At 37.7% G+C, this 16,856-nt stretch overlaps 1 protein-coding gene and 1 non-coding gene across 3 annotated transcripts; one reads left to right on the top strand and one right to left on the bottom strand.

The window, feature by feature from the left end:
* Window positions 1–1,906: 1,906 nt before the first annotated feature.
* Window positions 1,907–2,025, top strand: LOC125648529 (5S ribosomal RNA). Its single transcript, XR_007360347.2, has one exon. It is a non-coding gene; the product is annotated as a 5S ribosomal RNA (ribosomal RNA).
* A 1,691-nt stretch (window positions 2,026–3,716) lies between these two features.
* LOC125647930 (uncharacterized) lies at window positions 3,717–16,045 on the bottom strand. Of its 2 annotated transcripts, XM_056141226.1 has the most exons (6): window positions 15,887–16,005; window positions 11,938–12,045; window positions 9,943–10,300; window positions 9,725–9,835; window positions 6,623–7,403; window positions 3,717–6,066 (listed from the first exon to the last, which is right to left on the bottom strand). In XM_056141226.1, exons 3-6 carry the CDS (start codon window positions 10,297–10,299, stop codon window positions 5,516–5,518), a joined length of 1,800 nt encoding a protein of 599 aa, XP_055997201.1. In that variant the 5' UTR covers window position 10,300; window positions 11,938–12,045; window positions 15,887–16,005; the 3' UTR covers window positions 3,717–5,515. The 2 variants fall into 2 exon arrangements, with proteins under 2 accessions (XP_055997201.1, XP_055997200.1); XM_056141225.1 differs by lacking the exon at window positions 11,938–12,045 and having other exon boundaries at window positions 15,887–16,045.
* Window positions 16,046–16,856: the final 811 nt, after the last annotated feature.

Genomic DNA, 16,856 nt, shown 5'->3' with positions numbered 1-16,856 from the left:
AGGATGGATGAGTTGGACGTGATATACAGTATTTCATTCTCCCTTACTTCGTCCGAATATGAATTAGTCAAATGCTGATTACCAAAAAATAAGAAACTCATCTGGTATCAGTAGGAGAGCGACTCGCTAGAACTTCATTAATCTTTACAAACGTAAACATGTCACATTTTTTCAACAAGAATGATTATCAATAATAAAACAAAAGGTACATAGGTCTCATTAATTACTTAAGACAGATATTTTAATATATCATAACTCATATGTACATATTCACATATATAAACAAGTCTAAATCAACACCATGCCTCTTCTTTAATTCACACATTGTCCCAAAGAAGCTCAAGAAGAAGTTAAAAATGTTCAATTGTTAACGCACGATGATGGACGACGACCAATTGCAATATATCACCCGATACCTCAAAATCGTATAAACGATTTTCAAAATCGTAGAAACGACTTTTTAAATCGTAAAAACGACTTTCAAAATCGTAGAAACTACTTTCTAAATCGTAGAAACGACTTTTTAAATCGTTTCTACGATTTAATAAATCGTAGAAACGATTTAATAAATCGTAGAAACGACTTTCTAAATCGTAGAAACGACTTTATAAATCGTAGAAACGACTTTCAAAATCGTAGCAACGACTTTCTAAATCGTAGAAACGACTTTTTAAATCGTTTGTACGATTTAATAAATCGTAGAAACGACTTTCTAAATCGTAGAAACGATTTAATAAATCGTAGAAACGACTTTCTAAATCGTAGAAGCGACTTTTTAAATCGTTTCTACGATTTAATAAATCGTAGTCGTTTCTAAATCGTAGAAACGACTTTCTAAATCATAGAAACGACTTTCTAAATCGTAGAAACGACTTTTTAAATCGTTTCTACGATTTAATATATCAGTGTTTTTATTTTTATTTTTTCTGCTAGGTAAATTGGCACGAATACGCCGTCGTATGTATTTACTGAAACCTTTAAGAAAAAGATGCTGTCAAACCATTATTACAGGCAGCGCAAGAGCGCGGTCTCTTCTGATATGAGTATTACAGGCAGCGCAAGAGTGCGATCTCTTCTGATATGGGTTTTCAAACTGTGCTTTTGTTTCTGTGGGGATAACGTAAATGCGTTTCTATGATTGTTTTCCAAGATAAGAATGATCTAAGTATTCAATTGGGGGTTGAAGTTATTGTTGATATTAGTAATATTAGTTAATATTATGCCTGGTCGGGATGTGGAGCTCACGGCGTGTGTGGCCGGTCGGCGGGGTGCTTGCTCTTCCTGGGCGCCTGGTTCCGCCTCTGGTGTATCCAGGGGTCCGTGTTTGCCCGGCTCTCTGTTTTGTATTGCTTGTAGAAGTTGTGGGGTTGGTCGTTGTTCGCTGTCTTCGCCTTGTTATTATTGATATTAGCGTTCGAGTTGTATAATCTCTAGATATAAACCAAGTGTTATAAACATTATAATTGTCAATTTTTACTGCTTCCGGTTCAATTTATTTCATTTATATCTCTATGTGCATTGTTACACTAAATATCCCATTTTTGGTGATGTCGTAGTGGATGATCTTAATCGAGCAATTTGAGGGATATTCAATATAATCAAAGTACTAAAAGTACTGAGAAGCGCTAGACTTGCCTTGTAAGATGCTGTATGGATATGCAAGCTATAATAGTACTACCAACATATCGAAAGAAAATTTCCAATAATTTGCTGTAATTGCTAAGTAAAGAAAGAATAAAATATTGAACCACACTTTTAAGCAATTATAAATGCATGCAGTACTAGGATTTAAGATGGGGATTTCCTCATGAAATATTTTTCATCATATGGGAGAATGAATATATTCTATAGGAATGCATATCGTTATTCAATTTAGTTCGATCCTTTATAGTAAGAATGACTTCAAATGTACCGCCATATCACGTTGAAAGCACCGGTTCTCGTCCGATCACCGAAGTTAAGCAACGTCGAGCCTGGTTAGTACTTGGATGGGTGACCGCCTGGGAATACCAGGTGTCGTAGACTTTTAAAGGGGCCTCCGTGGTCGAGTGGTTAGAACATCGCGCTCAAAATCACACGGCCTCTCACCTTTGTCGGCGCGGATTCGAATCCCGCTCACACCGGTAAGTGAGAAAGTTTCCCAATTTACTTTTGGAAGGTCGATGGTCTCTTCCCAGGTACATTGTATCTGGGTCCTCTCTTCCACAAATAAAAACTGGGCGCCACCATATAACTGAAAAATTGTTGAGTGTGGCGGAAAACATCAATCAATCAATCAGATGTAATGGGACTGTTTGCAGTGATATACAAATTATGCTCAAACCGTTTGTTGGAATAAATTACAAACTCGTTTTGAGATGTGAATAATACACCTTTTTATTACACATCTATGTATCAATATTCCATTATTACCTGCATATGGTGTTTACATATCTCTCAGCTCATTCGATAACCAAGAGCTTGTTCTGTGTATGGTAAATTTTAAATGGAGGCAGGCTACTGACAAACAAGTTGATGGTACAGGGGTTTCAACAGTCTCGACTGAAGTCAACATTTTGCAAATTCTATGGTCGTTATAACGATCTAGTTCGTGAATACAACCTATCACTGGGTCAAATACTGTCTGATGTGTTTCATACCGATTGTTAGGCCGTTTTTGGCACACTGATTTTGACTACGGATGGCTCCGTTTGCCTGGTCGGGATGCGGGGCTCGCGGTGGGTGTAGCCGGTCGGCTGGGGATGCTTGCTCCTCCTAGGATCCTGGTCCCACCTCTGGTGTGTTCAGAGGTCCGTGTTTGCCCAACTGTCTGTTTTGTATTGCTTATAGGAGTTTTACAGGGACTCAAATTATTTTTATGCCCCCATAATCGGAGATCCGGGGAGGGAGTACAGATGTTGGTCACATTGCCCATAGAAACAGCAGTATTGGCCATACTTTTTGAATGGATGGTAACAGGGCTTTTAAATTTCACCTATGTATTCCTTGTGACGAGACCTTTCTTTTAGTATCAAAAGTTATGACCTTCATCTCGGGTTTGACCTACATTTGAAAAACTTTTTAATTAACGTTAAGCTTGTCCTTAATTATTAAATGGTTGATGATAGGACTTTCATCCTACATGTGTGTATTCATGTAGACAAGACCTTTTATAGTGATTGCTCTTTCGCCAAACGCTCGACATTTAGAAGTGAGAATCACGGATCTTTCAACTACGACATAAACGGGGGTCCATGTCGTAGCAGACGTTGGCACATTGAAGAACTCTCACTGCTACGTATACGTCACTGAGCGCTAAACATATGTCTGAATTTGTAGTACTCCATCTACATTTAGCTGGTGAAGTCTCTATAGGAGTTAAAAATTCTCGACGGAACAGAAAACAACTAACTTTTCTTTTTGGTGGCTAAATCCTTGACCTTGGAGTTTGACCGACTTTTGAAAAATTGAACCTTGGTGATATTGGCCTTCAAATTTCACGTGTGTATTCTTTGTGACAAGACCTTTCTTTCGGTACAAAATATTTTTGACATTAGGGTTTGACCTACTTATGAAAAACGTTAACCTTGGTCATCACTTTTGAATGGTCAGTGATAGTGCTCCTAAATACCATAATTATCCTGCTGCAATAGGAGGGCATCGGTGTTCCACAAACACAACTTGGAGTTTTGGGGGATCATCCGAGTCGTCGTCCATCATGCGTTAGTAATTGAACATTTTTTTATTTCAATTCTTTTATTGAATAACACATACATGTGCATATATCTGATATATGATGTATTTCAAAATAGTGGTAAAGTACACAGAACACATTAACATTAACACTCGGTGTCATCTGCATATTGAACATACTTAGAAACATGATAAATGTTTTATGGTCTTTTAAAAGTTTTGATTTTATGAATAATGATCATCAATATAAAATCAAAATATGATAAATCCATATTTTAAAAAAAAATTGAAAGTCATCTTGCATTAAGAATAGCCTAAAAATTGTAAAACGAGATTCTCTCATAATAAAACACATGTAGTACGATTAATATCCCATTGTTCAACAAATATATAAAATACCAACGATGCATTTTGGCAATAACTTCTGGAATCTTCATTTAACTGATTAAGGCATAGAATAAACAGAATCTTATCAGACTGTTTAACATGTCCCATGTACGTAAATTCAAAAGTAAAATCAAAAGGACATAGATGTAAACGATACATAAGCACAATAATGACCTAATCCACCTACATTCCAATGCCAGTGCATGCTTTGATTCTGCGTTAGTTCGCTAATTCACAACCGAAATGCCTTGTAAGACAGACACCCAACACTTTTGTCATGGGAGGGGGGCTTAGACTTGTGAGAAATTTGTCCTCAGAAACATCATTATCTGGCAAATAATAGTTCCTATGAGAGGTTGCAGTTGATTGATTTCCTTAATAATGTTATAAGTATTGGTGATTCTCCGTGTTGTTATGTATACTATCTGTAGACATTAAATTAGATTAAGGCCCGGCAGCCATCAGACGAAAAAACGCACATAGAAGAGGATGACTGAATCAGAGGTAGACGACAAGCGACCAGGGTCAGATTTTACATGTGTACATCTGAAACGATAATTCCCTGAATATGATTTACACGAGCACGTACTGGCGATGACGTAGGAAAGGGACAAGATAACATGTATGTATATATTATCTTCAATGCTGGAAAAATAAGCCATGCAAAATAAACACAGAAGAACATAGTAATGTGAGTATTTTGTTTGTAAACATTCAACACATGAACATGATTAGGGTCACTGACTTCAGTGTCTCTGTCGTTATTACGTAATATATCTGTCGTTATTACGTAATGTTTCTGTCGTTATTACGTAATGTTTCTGTCGTTATTACGTAATGTCTCTGTCGTTATTACGTAATGTTCCTGTCGTTATTACGTAATGCCTCTGTCGTTATTACGTAATGTTTCTGTCGTTATTACGTAATATATCTGTCGTTATTACGTAATGTTCCTGTCGTTATTACGTAATGTTTCTGTCATTATTACGTCATGTTTCTGTCGTTATTACGTAATATATCTGTCGTTATTACGTAATGTCTCTGTCGTTATTACGTAATTTTCCTGTCGTTATTACGTAATTTTCCTGTCGTTATTACGTAATGTTTCTGTCGTTATTACATAATGTTCCTGTCTTTATTACGTAATGTTTCTGTCGTTATTACGTAATGTTTCTGTCGTTATTACGTAATGTTTCTGTCGTTAGTATGTAGTATCTAGAGAAACATTAAAAATGTTACAATGAACATTGCATACATCTTAATTTTGTTATCACAAGGAATAATCATGAATATCATTACATATACTTGTTCTGATTTCCAGATTGTCATATCATTACCTCTATACAATGTCCAATCTTTATTCAGATTATGTAATATAAATAGTATTGTGAATAATTATATGACATTCTGAAGATGGTCTAATTAAGCAGATAGAAATATACGCATGTGCTACATTTCAATCAAGCATTAATAGAAAACATGACAATGACAGAAGACAAATAAACACTCGAGGCTTTACTTCAGTGGCTAACGAAATTGAATTTTGGGTTTCTGACGGTGTAGAACCGGGTGTTGGAGAAAATTCTAAGGAAGCAGGCGCTGAAGCGGTTGTTTGAGGTTCACTAGAAGCTGATGATGTGGATGACAGAGTAGATGATGGGGTCGATGATGATGTAGATGATGGGCGTTTCAGTTCCGACCCTACACACTGGTCACATGTAAAGAAGATGTCAGGATCTTCCCGGAGTTTGATCTCATAAAGACGGTCATAGTTCGATCCCCAGAAGTTGTTCTGCCAGTCGGGAGTGGACTGCCCAGCCTCATTGGGATACATCCCGTTTCCAAATTTAGCGAATTTGTTGTTTATTTCAACACTCTTGTAGTAAAGCTCCAGGATTTCAGGAATCCCAGATAATCCAAAACTCACACCGCCAGACATCGACAGGAGAGTGCTCCTGAACCCGGGGTGAACAGAGGTGCTTCCGGTGCCAACTTCACGCATTTTGCCTAAATCAAAAGAACACGAAAACGAACGTTGACAGGATTCGTTAGGAATGAAAGTCCATATAATGGAGTAATTACATTATTAATACCATATTGTTCTATATAACTCAAAACACAGCGAAAATTACCATCTCTAGTGTTTGAATCTTCTTAACTATAAATAGGACAAAACATCGATATCGTTTTACATACATAATGATACCCTAATTATGGTTTAAAATATGTACCAAAAAATGTCCCAAGAAATTGATATTCCCCTTAAATGATATTAAAAACTTATCCCCCGGCAGTTGACCTGTCCGTCCGCTTAATCATAGATAATTACTGTGGAATCATCTTAATTAGTGGAGACTAATGTTCGCAGGTAAGCGATACGATGTCACTAAGAGAGAGCTAACTCTACTTGGTCTAAAAAAATGTTCGAGGACACGTAATTTCGTGGGTAAGAGTGACCAACGAAACCCACGAACATCAGTCCCCCACGAACATCAGTCCCCCACGAACAATGATGATTCCGCAGTGTACTTTGACAATTCCATTTATGCTCATGTATGCTTACCGCCGATCAATGTCGCTGTGTAACTTGTTTCAGAATTCGGTGTGGGTCTATTAAGTACAGACCATCTCACGTTATCTCTGAACTCCGTGGTGAGGTTACTTGTAGGGATCAGGGAATTAAAAACGAAGGTAAAGTAATATTGGCTTGGTTCGATTATCTCTTTCTCGTACTCCAAAAAGGTTGGGTACTCTTTGATTTCGAAATATCTCTTTGTCGGCAGGAACTCAATGAGATTTTCCAGGTACCTGTAGGAGGCTGTGGTGTTTGATCCCAAGTGATTTAAAACAAACGTCACATGTCCCCTAGACCCATACTCATCAGTCTTTCCATCGAAGATGAGATAACCACCCCACTCGTGAGGTAAATCATCGGTGAACAGTTCCGTTACTTTTGTGTATACTTGAGCGAACACATCTTCGGCCCATACTGTATACATGGGATAAATCATTACGAGTCTGATGACTTTTTCTGGTGGGGTGTGTAATTTAAATAGAAGTCTGGTGGACACTCCAAATGTGCCCCCTCCACCGCCAGCCACAGCCCAGAAAAAATCCGTGTCGGTGACGTTGGAGCTGCTGCCATTGTTGTAGATGGTGTGAACGAAGTCGTGTGTCGCTGTGACAATTCTACCATCAGCCATGATCATTTCTACCTCCAGTAAGTTATCTATGGCCATTCCATAGGAACGACAAATTGGGCTGTGTCCCCCTCCGAGAGTGTATCCACCCATCCCGACAGTCTGCGCGCTGCCCCCAACGATGACTCTCTTGTACTTGTCAACCTACAGAAACAAGTCGGAATCGAATAAGAGTTAGATGCTGTATACGTTATACTATGATTAGCAGGAGGGTTCGCTGTGCAGCCCCTCTATCAATCCTAAATTGATTTTGGGGCCATGAAACAGGAGAGCTCAGATTAGTCTCAAATTTCACGGTGCATGGTCACTGTGAAAAAAAGAGATTGTAATCGGAGTTGAGCTTAACTTAAATCAAGACAATCACCAGCTACCAATCATTAGGGCCCAGCTTTTGTAAAATGAAAGGTGAAAATAACGAACAGTGATCAATCTCATAACGCCTATAAGCAACACAAAATAGAGAGTGGGGCAAACACGGACTCCTGGATATATCAGAGGTGGGATCAGGTGCCTAGGAGGAGTAAGCATCCCCTGTCGACCGGTCACACCCGCCGTGAGCCATACATCTTGATCGAGTAAACAGGTATCCGTAGTCAAAATCAGTGTGCCAAGAACGGCCTAACAATCGGCATGAAACACGTCAAACAGCATTTGACCCAATGATCGGTTGTATTGGCAAACTATATCGTTATAACTACCATAGAATTTGCGAAATGCTGACTTTAAACGAGATTGTTGGAACTCCTGTACCATCAACTTGTTTATCAGTAGCTTACCTCGATTTAAAAACTGACCATACACAGAACAAGCTCTTGCGTATCGAATCAGTTGAGAGATGTAAACACCATATACGCCGTGTTTTTTTTAATTATGAGACGTTAATTACCCGAGCTACGTATTTGTACATTAAAAAAATCAATCAGTCATAGCAATATTGTAACCCGACGAAAAGTCCTATAAGATCACTGTGCAACTTTCAGAGGAGAAATTAGCGGCAATTCGTGTTTTATTTGCTCATAGCGATTGGGAATGGGATCCAGAAAAAGAAGAAGTTTCCGAAGCAACATCAGCCTCCGTGCAGCTTCCTATCATTCCTCCTCAAGGATCATTGATAGAATGCCCGGATTGCCTCTGTCGCCCATGTGTTCTGTCAAGAGAACAACAATCTTGATGGCCATATCGACCAAAGCCGACATCCCTAAAAAACAGCCATGGCAGAAAAAATTTGTATAAAAGATTGTGGACAATGCTTTGCCATCGAGGAGACTGGAATGACGATCTTAGAAATGGGTCTTTAACGGCAAACTAACAACTGAACTGTATGACAATCGGGGTGATTTCAGCTTCTCCATCGTCAACTTCCCATGTTTATGTAGCAATATTCCATTATCACCTACATATGATGTGTATATATCTCAACTGATTCGATACGCAAGAACTTGTTCTGAATATGGTCAGTTTATAAATCGAGGCAGCCTACTGAAAAAAAAGTTGATGGTGCAGGGGTGTCATCAGTCTTGTTTAAAGTTAGCATTTCGCAAATTCTATATTTCCCAATACAACTTATCATTGAGTCAAATGCTGTCTGACGTGTGGCATACCGATTGTTAGACCGTTCTTGGCACACTGATTTTGACTACGGATAACTCCGTTTACCTGTAGACATTCAATCAACCCTTCTCCCAGTATAGATCACACCCACCTCCCTGTAGACATCCAATCAACACTTCTCCCAGTATAAATCACACCCACTTCCCATTAGATATCCAATCAACACTTCTCCCAGTATAAATCACACCCACCTCCCTGTACACATTCAATCAACACTTCTCCCAGTATAAATCACACCCACCTCCCTGTACACATTCAATCAACCCTTCTCCCAGTACAGATCACACCCACCTCCCTGTAGACATTCAATCAACACTTCTCCCAGTATAGATCACACCCACCTCCCTTTAAACATCCACGCAACTCTTCTCCCAGCATAGATCAGACCCACCTCCCATTAGATATCCAATCAACACTTCTTCCAGTATAAATCACACCCACCTCTCTGTAAACATCCAGTCAACACTTCATTATAAATCACACCCATCCCCTGTACACATCCAATCAACACTTCTTCCAGTATAAATCACACCCACCTCCTTGTACACATCCAATCAACACTTCTCCCAGTATAAATCACACCCACCTCCCTGTATACATCCAATCAACACTTATTCCAGTATAAATCACACCAACCTCCCTGTACACATTAAATTAACACTTATGCCAGTATAATGTAAAACTTATACGGTACCAATTTTGATGCACCAGATGCGCATTTCGACAAATAATGTATCTTCAATGATGCTCAACCGAAATGTTTGAAATCCGAAATAACAATGAAGTTTTATAAATCACACCCATCTCCCAGTAGACATCAAATCAACACTTATCCCAGTATAAATCACACCCACCTCCCTGTACACATCCATCCACGTGTTTCCGGGTCCCACCGAAATCGTTCCGTTTTCATGCCTCCATGAAGTAAGATCCACCACTCTATCCTTCATCAAACTCAGGTTTAACTAAATTGAGAAGATATATCTATTTCTTCATATTTAAAGTTATACACTATCAAAGTAGAAATTTACAGGTGGAAATCCTTTTAAAACAGAAGACTGATTTTCCCTACCTGTAGGGTGTCGTTTCCTGTGGAGCGACCATTGAAGTCATGACCAGTACCAAGAACAGTCAGATGGAGGTCATATTGCCTAGTAAAAGCTATAGTGTCCTTGACATCTTCACGTGTCTTGGCCATAACAACGAGAAAGGGATAGCTGGTCCTAATCAGGTTACGCATCCGTGTGACGTCAGTGTAGGTTTCGGTATCGGAAGGAAATATTACCGATCCATTTGGCAGTGAGGTCGCGAAAGCGTTGATGATGCTGCCACTCGGAAAACAGGGATCGCCTGGATAGCAGAAAGGGGTCACGGATTGACCCGATTCGATTAAGAGTAGTACGACACTGCTGACAGTCAAAATATGCATTCTACAAAAGAAGTTTCAAAAGTTATTCAGTTAACTAAATCTAGAGACCGAAAATGCAAATATCTACACCGTAGATCGAACTTTATTCTCGGGGTCTTTATTTTCACGGTGTTTCGTTATATTGGAAACCCGCGAAACATTGATTTTCGCAACATGCTTTACATCTTTATATCCCGTGCTTTATGCCACGTTATTTGTATCACAAAACATTAATTCTCATCACATATAGATTAAAAAAACCGCCAATCTCGAAAATCAAGAGGCTCATGTACCGCAGCCGAGGCTAACTAACATCAATCCATTGTCGAGATACAGTTTGATTTTTTTTAAACTTCACGTCATGCAAGACTCATTCCTTTTGAAGTGTACTTGATCATAAGAATAAACATCAGGAAATGAGGTATTCCTTACTTTTAAACTAATGGGCGGAGTGAGTTTATCTATCAGCATGTGAAATCTTAATGATTGACATGTGTAAATAACTTATTAATAAACGAAGATTACAAATTCAAAACCAATCTTCTAGACTTAGTTTCGTTACACGACAAAAGGATTATCAAATAAACCTTTAAAAATGTATTTAGGATGGTGTCTGTGCAAAAATTCTGATTTCTTTCTTCATTTTTCAGGAGATGAGTGTAAGGTGAAGAATTTGCTAATTCACGGTGCCTATATTTGTAATTTTATATGTACATTGATTGATTGTTTCTTGGTTAACATCTCGCTCGAGAATATTTCAGTCATATGCAGACGTCACCAAGATCGGTGAAGGGCTTCAAATCTAGGCCTATGCTGGGCGCTTACGGCCATTGAGCAGTGAGGGTTCTTTAGCGTGCCACACCTGCTGTGAGGTAATTTCCGAGGACCCGTGACATTCACATCTTATGCTGAGCGTTTGGCGATGGAATTGTCACTACCTGTTTTAACGACTTCGGTCTGTCGCGGCCGGGATTCGAGCCCGGCCTTCCGCGTGCGGGGCGAACGCTATAACCTCTCGGCCACCGCGGCGGTCCTATGTGTTGTGTGAATATACTACTTCCTACATCGATCAGCATACTGACATGACATGACACCCTTGGAAATGGGTCATCAACTGTCATTGGTCACGTCCACAAACGAAGCCGCAGCGGTTCACTTCTGGCAACCCAATCTCGATTAGTTTCAGAAAGGATGATGTTAATTGTGTAGTACAACATGCCGTGATGAGAATATTTCTTAAATTAATTAATTTTCATTGATTTTTAATTTTCTCCATTGACCCCATATTGAACAAAACTTGAATTTTGTTAATCAAATGATGCATTGCGGCAACTTTTGTCTTTGGTTCAGATGAGCAAACTATTCAGATGATTAAAAACTATGCTTGACAATTCGCTATACCCATACTTTTGTTTTCAAACCAGTCTACCGAGAAATTAAATCACAAGACCTCGGGTATTTCGAAACACATTTAAATGTAAATAAATATGAAATATACCTATTGAATAGATAATTGACTAGATATAATTTTTTAAAAAACAAGATATACAAAATTTCGTTGATGTCCTACTTCAATCAAAATCTTTTTTTTTTTTAATGAGAGAAAGAAATAGAGAACTTTCCATGCATATAGAAACAGATTTTGTGTTCACGACTTACCTGTGTTTACCTGTCTAAGCTTGTGTCCTTATTATTTACACCCAGCATCTACACACACGTTTATATATAGCAGCTATTGTGCAATGTAGAATACAAGAATATGCGTCACTGCAAAAAAAATATGTCACAAAGTTTCATACATTTCGAAACTTTTCTCTTGTTGAAATTAATCTTTGAATAAATTTACAAAAAAAAGAATTCCAGGTGAAACATGAGCTGTAGAGTGTGGAGGTTTTATTACACACGGAGAATCAAAGCAGTTTAACAGGGAATTCTAGCACACGTTAATTACAGCATCTCTATTTCATTCTTCAAAACCATTTATTTTGATGAATTGTAAATAAACGTACCCACGGTGTTTTAATTGTAATTTCATAAAAAGGTATAAAACTTCGTTTCATAAATTGCAGTAATCAATATTCAATGACCACCTCCCAAGTTTCATCGGGATACATTGAACAGCATCCTGACGTCAGACCCTAGGGAATGTGTTTCTTCATATTATATCTTATTCTCTTGGTGTGCACAACTATCCATAATCACCACAACATCTCGTCGTGATAGATAGCTATATATTTTCAACATCAGATTAAACACTCTTTTTTTTTTTTTCTTTTTTTTTTTAAATAACTCTAAGACACCACATCATGTCACGTCAGACCTACAGCATTAGTGACTGTGTTTCTATGCTAAGGGCCTGGTATTAGAAACGAAAGTCACGGATGTCCCGTGGGGATCCGGGTTAGAATAGGTCATCAGTACTCCCTTGCTTGTCGTAAGAGGCGACTAAATGGGGCGGCCCTTCGGATGAGACTGCAAAAACCGAGTTCCCGTGTCACAGCAGGTGTGGCACAATAAAGATCCCTCTCTGCTCAATGACCATAAGCGCCGAGCATAGGCCTTAATTCTGCAGCCCTTCACCGGCAGTGGTGACGTCTTCATACCAGTGAAATATTTTCGAGCGGGACGCTAAACGATATTCAATCAATCAATCACAGATCTTCTGGATTCTACATTGACCCTCCGTGTCAAAGAGGGTCAATGTCACTATAGACGCACAGAACCTGCACTGGTCAAAATTGTGGCATTTCACCAAAAGGTGGTGACGTCCCTACATGAGGACGTTAAAGTTAAACAACAAATGTACAAGAACGTAAGCATTAACTGCTTTTCTCAGTATTATCAGTACTTTGATTTCATATATATATTGTACCACTATAATTGTTGAGAAGACTCTGTAAAATTATTATATTCCTATGTAAAACTTGTCATATTCTTATGTAGAACTTATTACAATCTTACGCACAAATTATTACATATTCCTATGTATAACTTATTACTTATTCCTGTGTATAACTTATCATATTCATTCCCATATAAACTTATTATATAGACATATGTAAAAGGTTGAACCCCTAACATAGCCCTGCTGACCCTCGGGATCGTGGTGTAAACTAGAGGTGCGCGGTATTACCGGTATACCGGTGTACCGGTATTTTTCTGGTACCGGTATGTACCGCGGTACACGAGGCGAAATACCGGTATATTCAAGTCTGATAACTCTTAACAAAAAACTGAAATTGAAACAAGAAAAAAATAATTAAAGAAATTTGTGCACGCAGTGACTCACTGTATTTACATCGTTCCCTCGTTGTGATGCAATGAAAGGTAAGTCTAATAACTGTACACAATCGGTAAAACATAGGAAGTATAAATTGCGATGATTTGATTATTAATGATATGAAAACAAATCAAAATTAAACAAAAAAAATAATAGAAAACATTTCATTAAATTATCATTTTAATATATAAGGTAGATTATAAAAATTGTTTTTATGTTGTTTGGTTTATTCGGGTCGAATACCATTTCCGCCTATTAGGCAAACCCCAAGTAAAAAAAAACCATAAAATGGCAGATGCAGACTTGTGCGTTCGAAACCACCTTTCGTCGCGCGAGTACAAATTCCTGCCGATTCTGAACACCGAGTTAATGGGTTTGAGGTGCAAGAATGTAGGAATTGTGGTCGAAGAACAAGAACATGTTCGTGCGCACATGTTCTCGTTATTCTCTTTAGAGAAGTGGACAGGCGTATTCTACATGTAGAAGTTCTCGTCATTCGCGACTCTAAGAACTTCTAGACTTTGAGATCGTGTCAAATAAAATCCACAGGTTTCCCCCTATCAATTATTTTGATAGTCGTTCCAGTCAGTAGTCTAGTCACAGTCGATTCTAGTCATGATACATAGACACTGCTATATTGTATGTACAATATACTTTTATGTTTGGATTAAACTTTTGTTCTGTTAACTGGTTTAAGATTTAAATAAGATATTTTCCTTATCATTTATATTTGAATAAATTAAATGCAATTTACAATCAATAAACTAATAACAGCTCATTATATACAATAAATCACAAACTAAAATCCACTAAAACTGAATCATACAATTAAAAGATTAAATCTGCGGTATACCGTGGTATGTACCGCGGTATTTTGCAAATACCACGGTATACCGCGGTACCTTTATTTTCTGCGGTACCCAACTCTAGTGTAAACAGAATTTAATCATCATTAGGATGCTATTAAATTGAAATTGACAAATTGCACCTTTTTAAATATATATTTCCTCCATCTTCCTTTGTAGCAATACTTTTACTCCCTATAGTGGTCCCAAACTAACCTTGCTACGAAAAACAGGAAACTTTACTATTAGAGGACGTCTCAATATTAAATCAATAAACTGTGCTTTCGCCTCTGTGAGATCGGGTGACGAAATTTAAATGAGATTCAAAAATAAATTATTCTTACCTGCATTCTTATATTTGTGAAAATTCTTTAGTCAATAAACATAAGTTATAAATTAATTGAAGAAAAAAAATACCTTTTATTTCTACATGCAACATTTCACCGCTAATTATATACATGTATTTATTTATTTTTATGTTTCTGCATGCAACATTTTACCGCTAATGATTTTATATATATATATATATATATATATATATATATATTTCTACGTGCAACATTTTACTGCTAATGATTTTTTTTTATATTTCTACATACAACATTTTACCGCTAAGTCTCGTGGACCCATTGGGGGGGGGGGGGGGGGGGGGGGGGGGATTGGTGATTTGCACATACTTCTTACTTTACACCACTTTAATTTTTTTCTACATATTACTTCAGAGTAATTTTGACTCCAATTCTGAAAAAATGTGCTATTATGATAATTTCATATGTAACATAAACCATAATCCTTAATCAACTTAAAACTTGGTTTAAAATTTTATCAAAATAAAGATTTAGGTTCGAATTTTTTTGTACGGGAAGACAATAATGTAATTGTGCTTCATTCAGAGCCTCTGGGTGTAAGTTTATAAATGAACCTTAGTTTATTCTGTCATTGAAATAATAAATCACAAGTAGGGGTTCTTTAAAAGAATTCCCTGGCTGTGAATCTGCACTCTCAAAGGAAGCTTCAAAGCAAGATATTATATCTAGGCTATACATTGAATGAATTCTGTACATACTATAAACGCATAACTAGGTTTAAAAAACATTAAACCTATGAACTGTATGGTTCTTGGTAATAAACAATTCAATAATATTTCTCAATTATTTCCTCTGACCCTACGTTCAATGAACTTATTCATCCATTGATTTGTCAACTTTGGTCTTAATTTTGCTCGGCATGTTTACTATTTGTGCTTAAACTGGTGGCCGAGAACCAATTTACTCTGGAATTAAATTCAGCTCGGGTATTTCCAAATACTTTTAAATGTAAATAAAGATGAAATATATTTTTATTGACTAACAATAATTAAATGCATTATCACCACCAGATAAACACTATGCACAATTTCGTTTACGTCCTACTTCAATGAAACACCTTATTCACACTTAGAAATCGACAGCTTTCTTCTGTCCATTCGCGATATTCGTCTTACCTGTATGAGTTTGTGTCCTCGGTATTAACTCCCCGCATCTATATATAGTAACTGTTGTGTATCATAAAACACAGTGATTTTGAAATCTTTCTCCCAATTAAGCTGAGAGTCGCGTTTTATGATTTCTGTGCAAGGACGACACAAATGACTAAATTTTCTTGAACTGTCGTGCTTTTGTTATTGAAAATAACTAGATATATCCAGTATTGTCTGTACAGTGTGATCACGCCTCAATATTATCTGTACAGTGTGATCACGCCTCAGTATTGTCTGTACAGTATGATCACGCCTCAATATTATCTGTACAGTATGATCACGCCTCAGTATTGTCTGTACAGTATGATCACGCCTCAGTATTATCTGTACAGTGTATGATCACGCCTCAGTATTGTCTGTACAGTATAATCACGCCTCAGTATTGTCTCTACAGTATAATCACGCCTCAATATTGTCTGTACAGTATGATCACGCCTCAATATTATCTGTACAGTATGATCACGCCTCAGTATTGTCTGTACAGTATGATCACGCCTCAGTATTGTCTGTACAGTATGATCACGCCTCAGTATTGTCTGTACAGTATGATCACGCCTCAGTATTATCTGTACAGTATGATCACGCCTCAGTATTGTCTGTACAGTATGATCACGCCTCAGTATTGTCTGTACAGTATGATCACGCCTCAGTATTGTCTGTACAGTGTGACCACGCCTCAGTATTATCTGTACAGTGTGATCACGCCTCAGTATTGTCTGTACAGTATGATCACGCCTCAGTATTGTCTGTACAGTATGATCACGCCTCAGTATTGTCTGTACTGTGTATGATCAGGCCTCAGTATTGTCTGTACAGTGTGACCACGCCTCAGTATTATCTGTACAGTGTGATCACGCCTCAGTATTATCTGTACAGTGTGATCACGCCTCAGTATTGTCTGTACAGTATGATCACGCCTCAATATTGTCTGTAC

This window comes from Ostrea edulis, chromosome 6 (genome assembly GCF_947568905.1).
Source record: "Ostrea edulis chromosome 6, xbOstEdul1.1, whole genome shotgun sequence".
NCBI lineage: Eukaryota > Metazoa > Mollusca > Bivalvia > Ostreida > Ostreidae > Ostrea > Ostrea edulis.
The sequence above is the reverse complement of the archived record's forward strand: the minus strand, read 5'-3'. Positions and strand labels throughout refer to the sequence as shown.

Excerpts from the sequence above, each read along its gene's own strand:
- LOC125647930 (XM_056141225.1), bottom strand. The coding sequence starts at position 15,924 with ATGCGGGGAGTTAATACCGAGGACACAAACTCATACAG. Across the intron at positions 7,404-9,724 it reads GGATGGATGTGTACAGGGAG|GTTGACAAGTACAAGAGAGT; the intron begins GTGGGTGTGATT and ends TTGTTTCTGTAG. Across the intron at positions 6,067-6,622 it reads CACAGCGACATTGATCGGCG|GCAAAATGCGTGAAGTTGGC; the intron begins GTAAGCATACAT and ends CTTTTGATTTAG.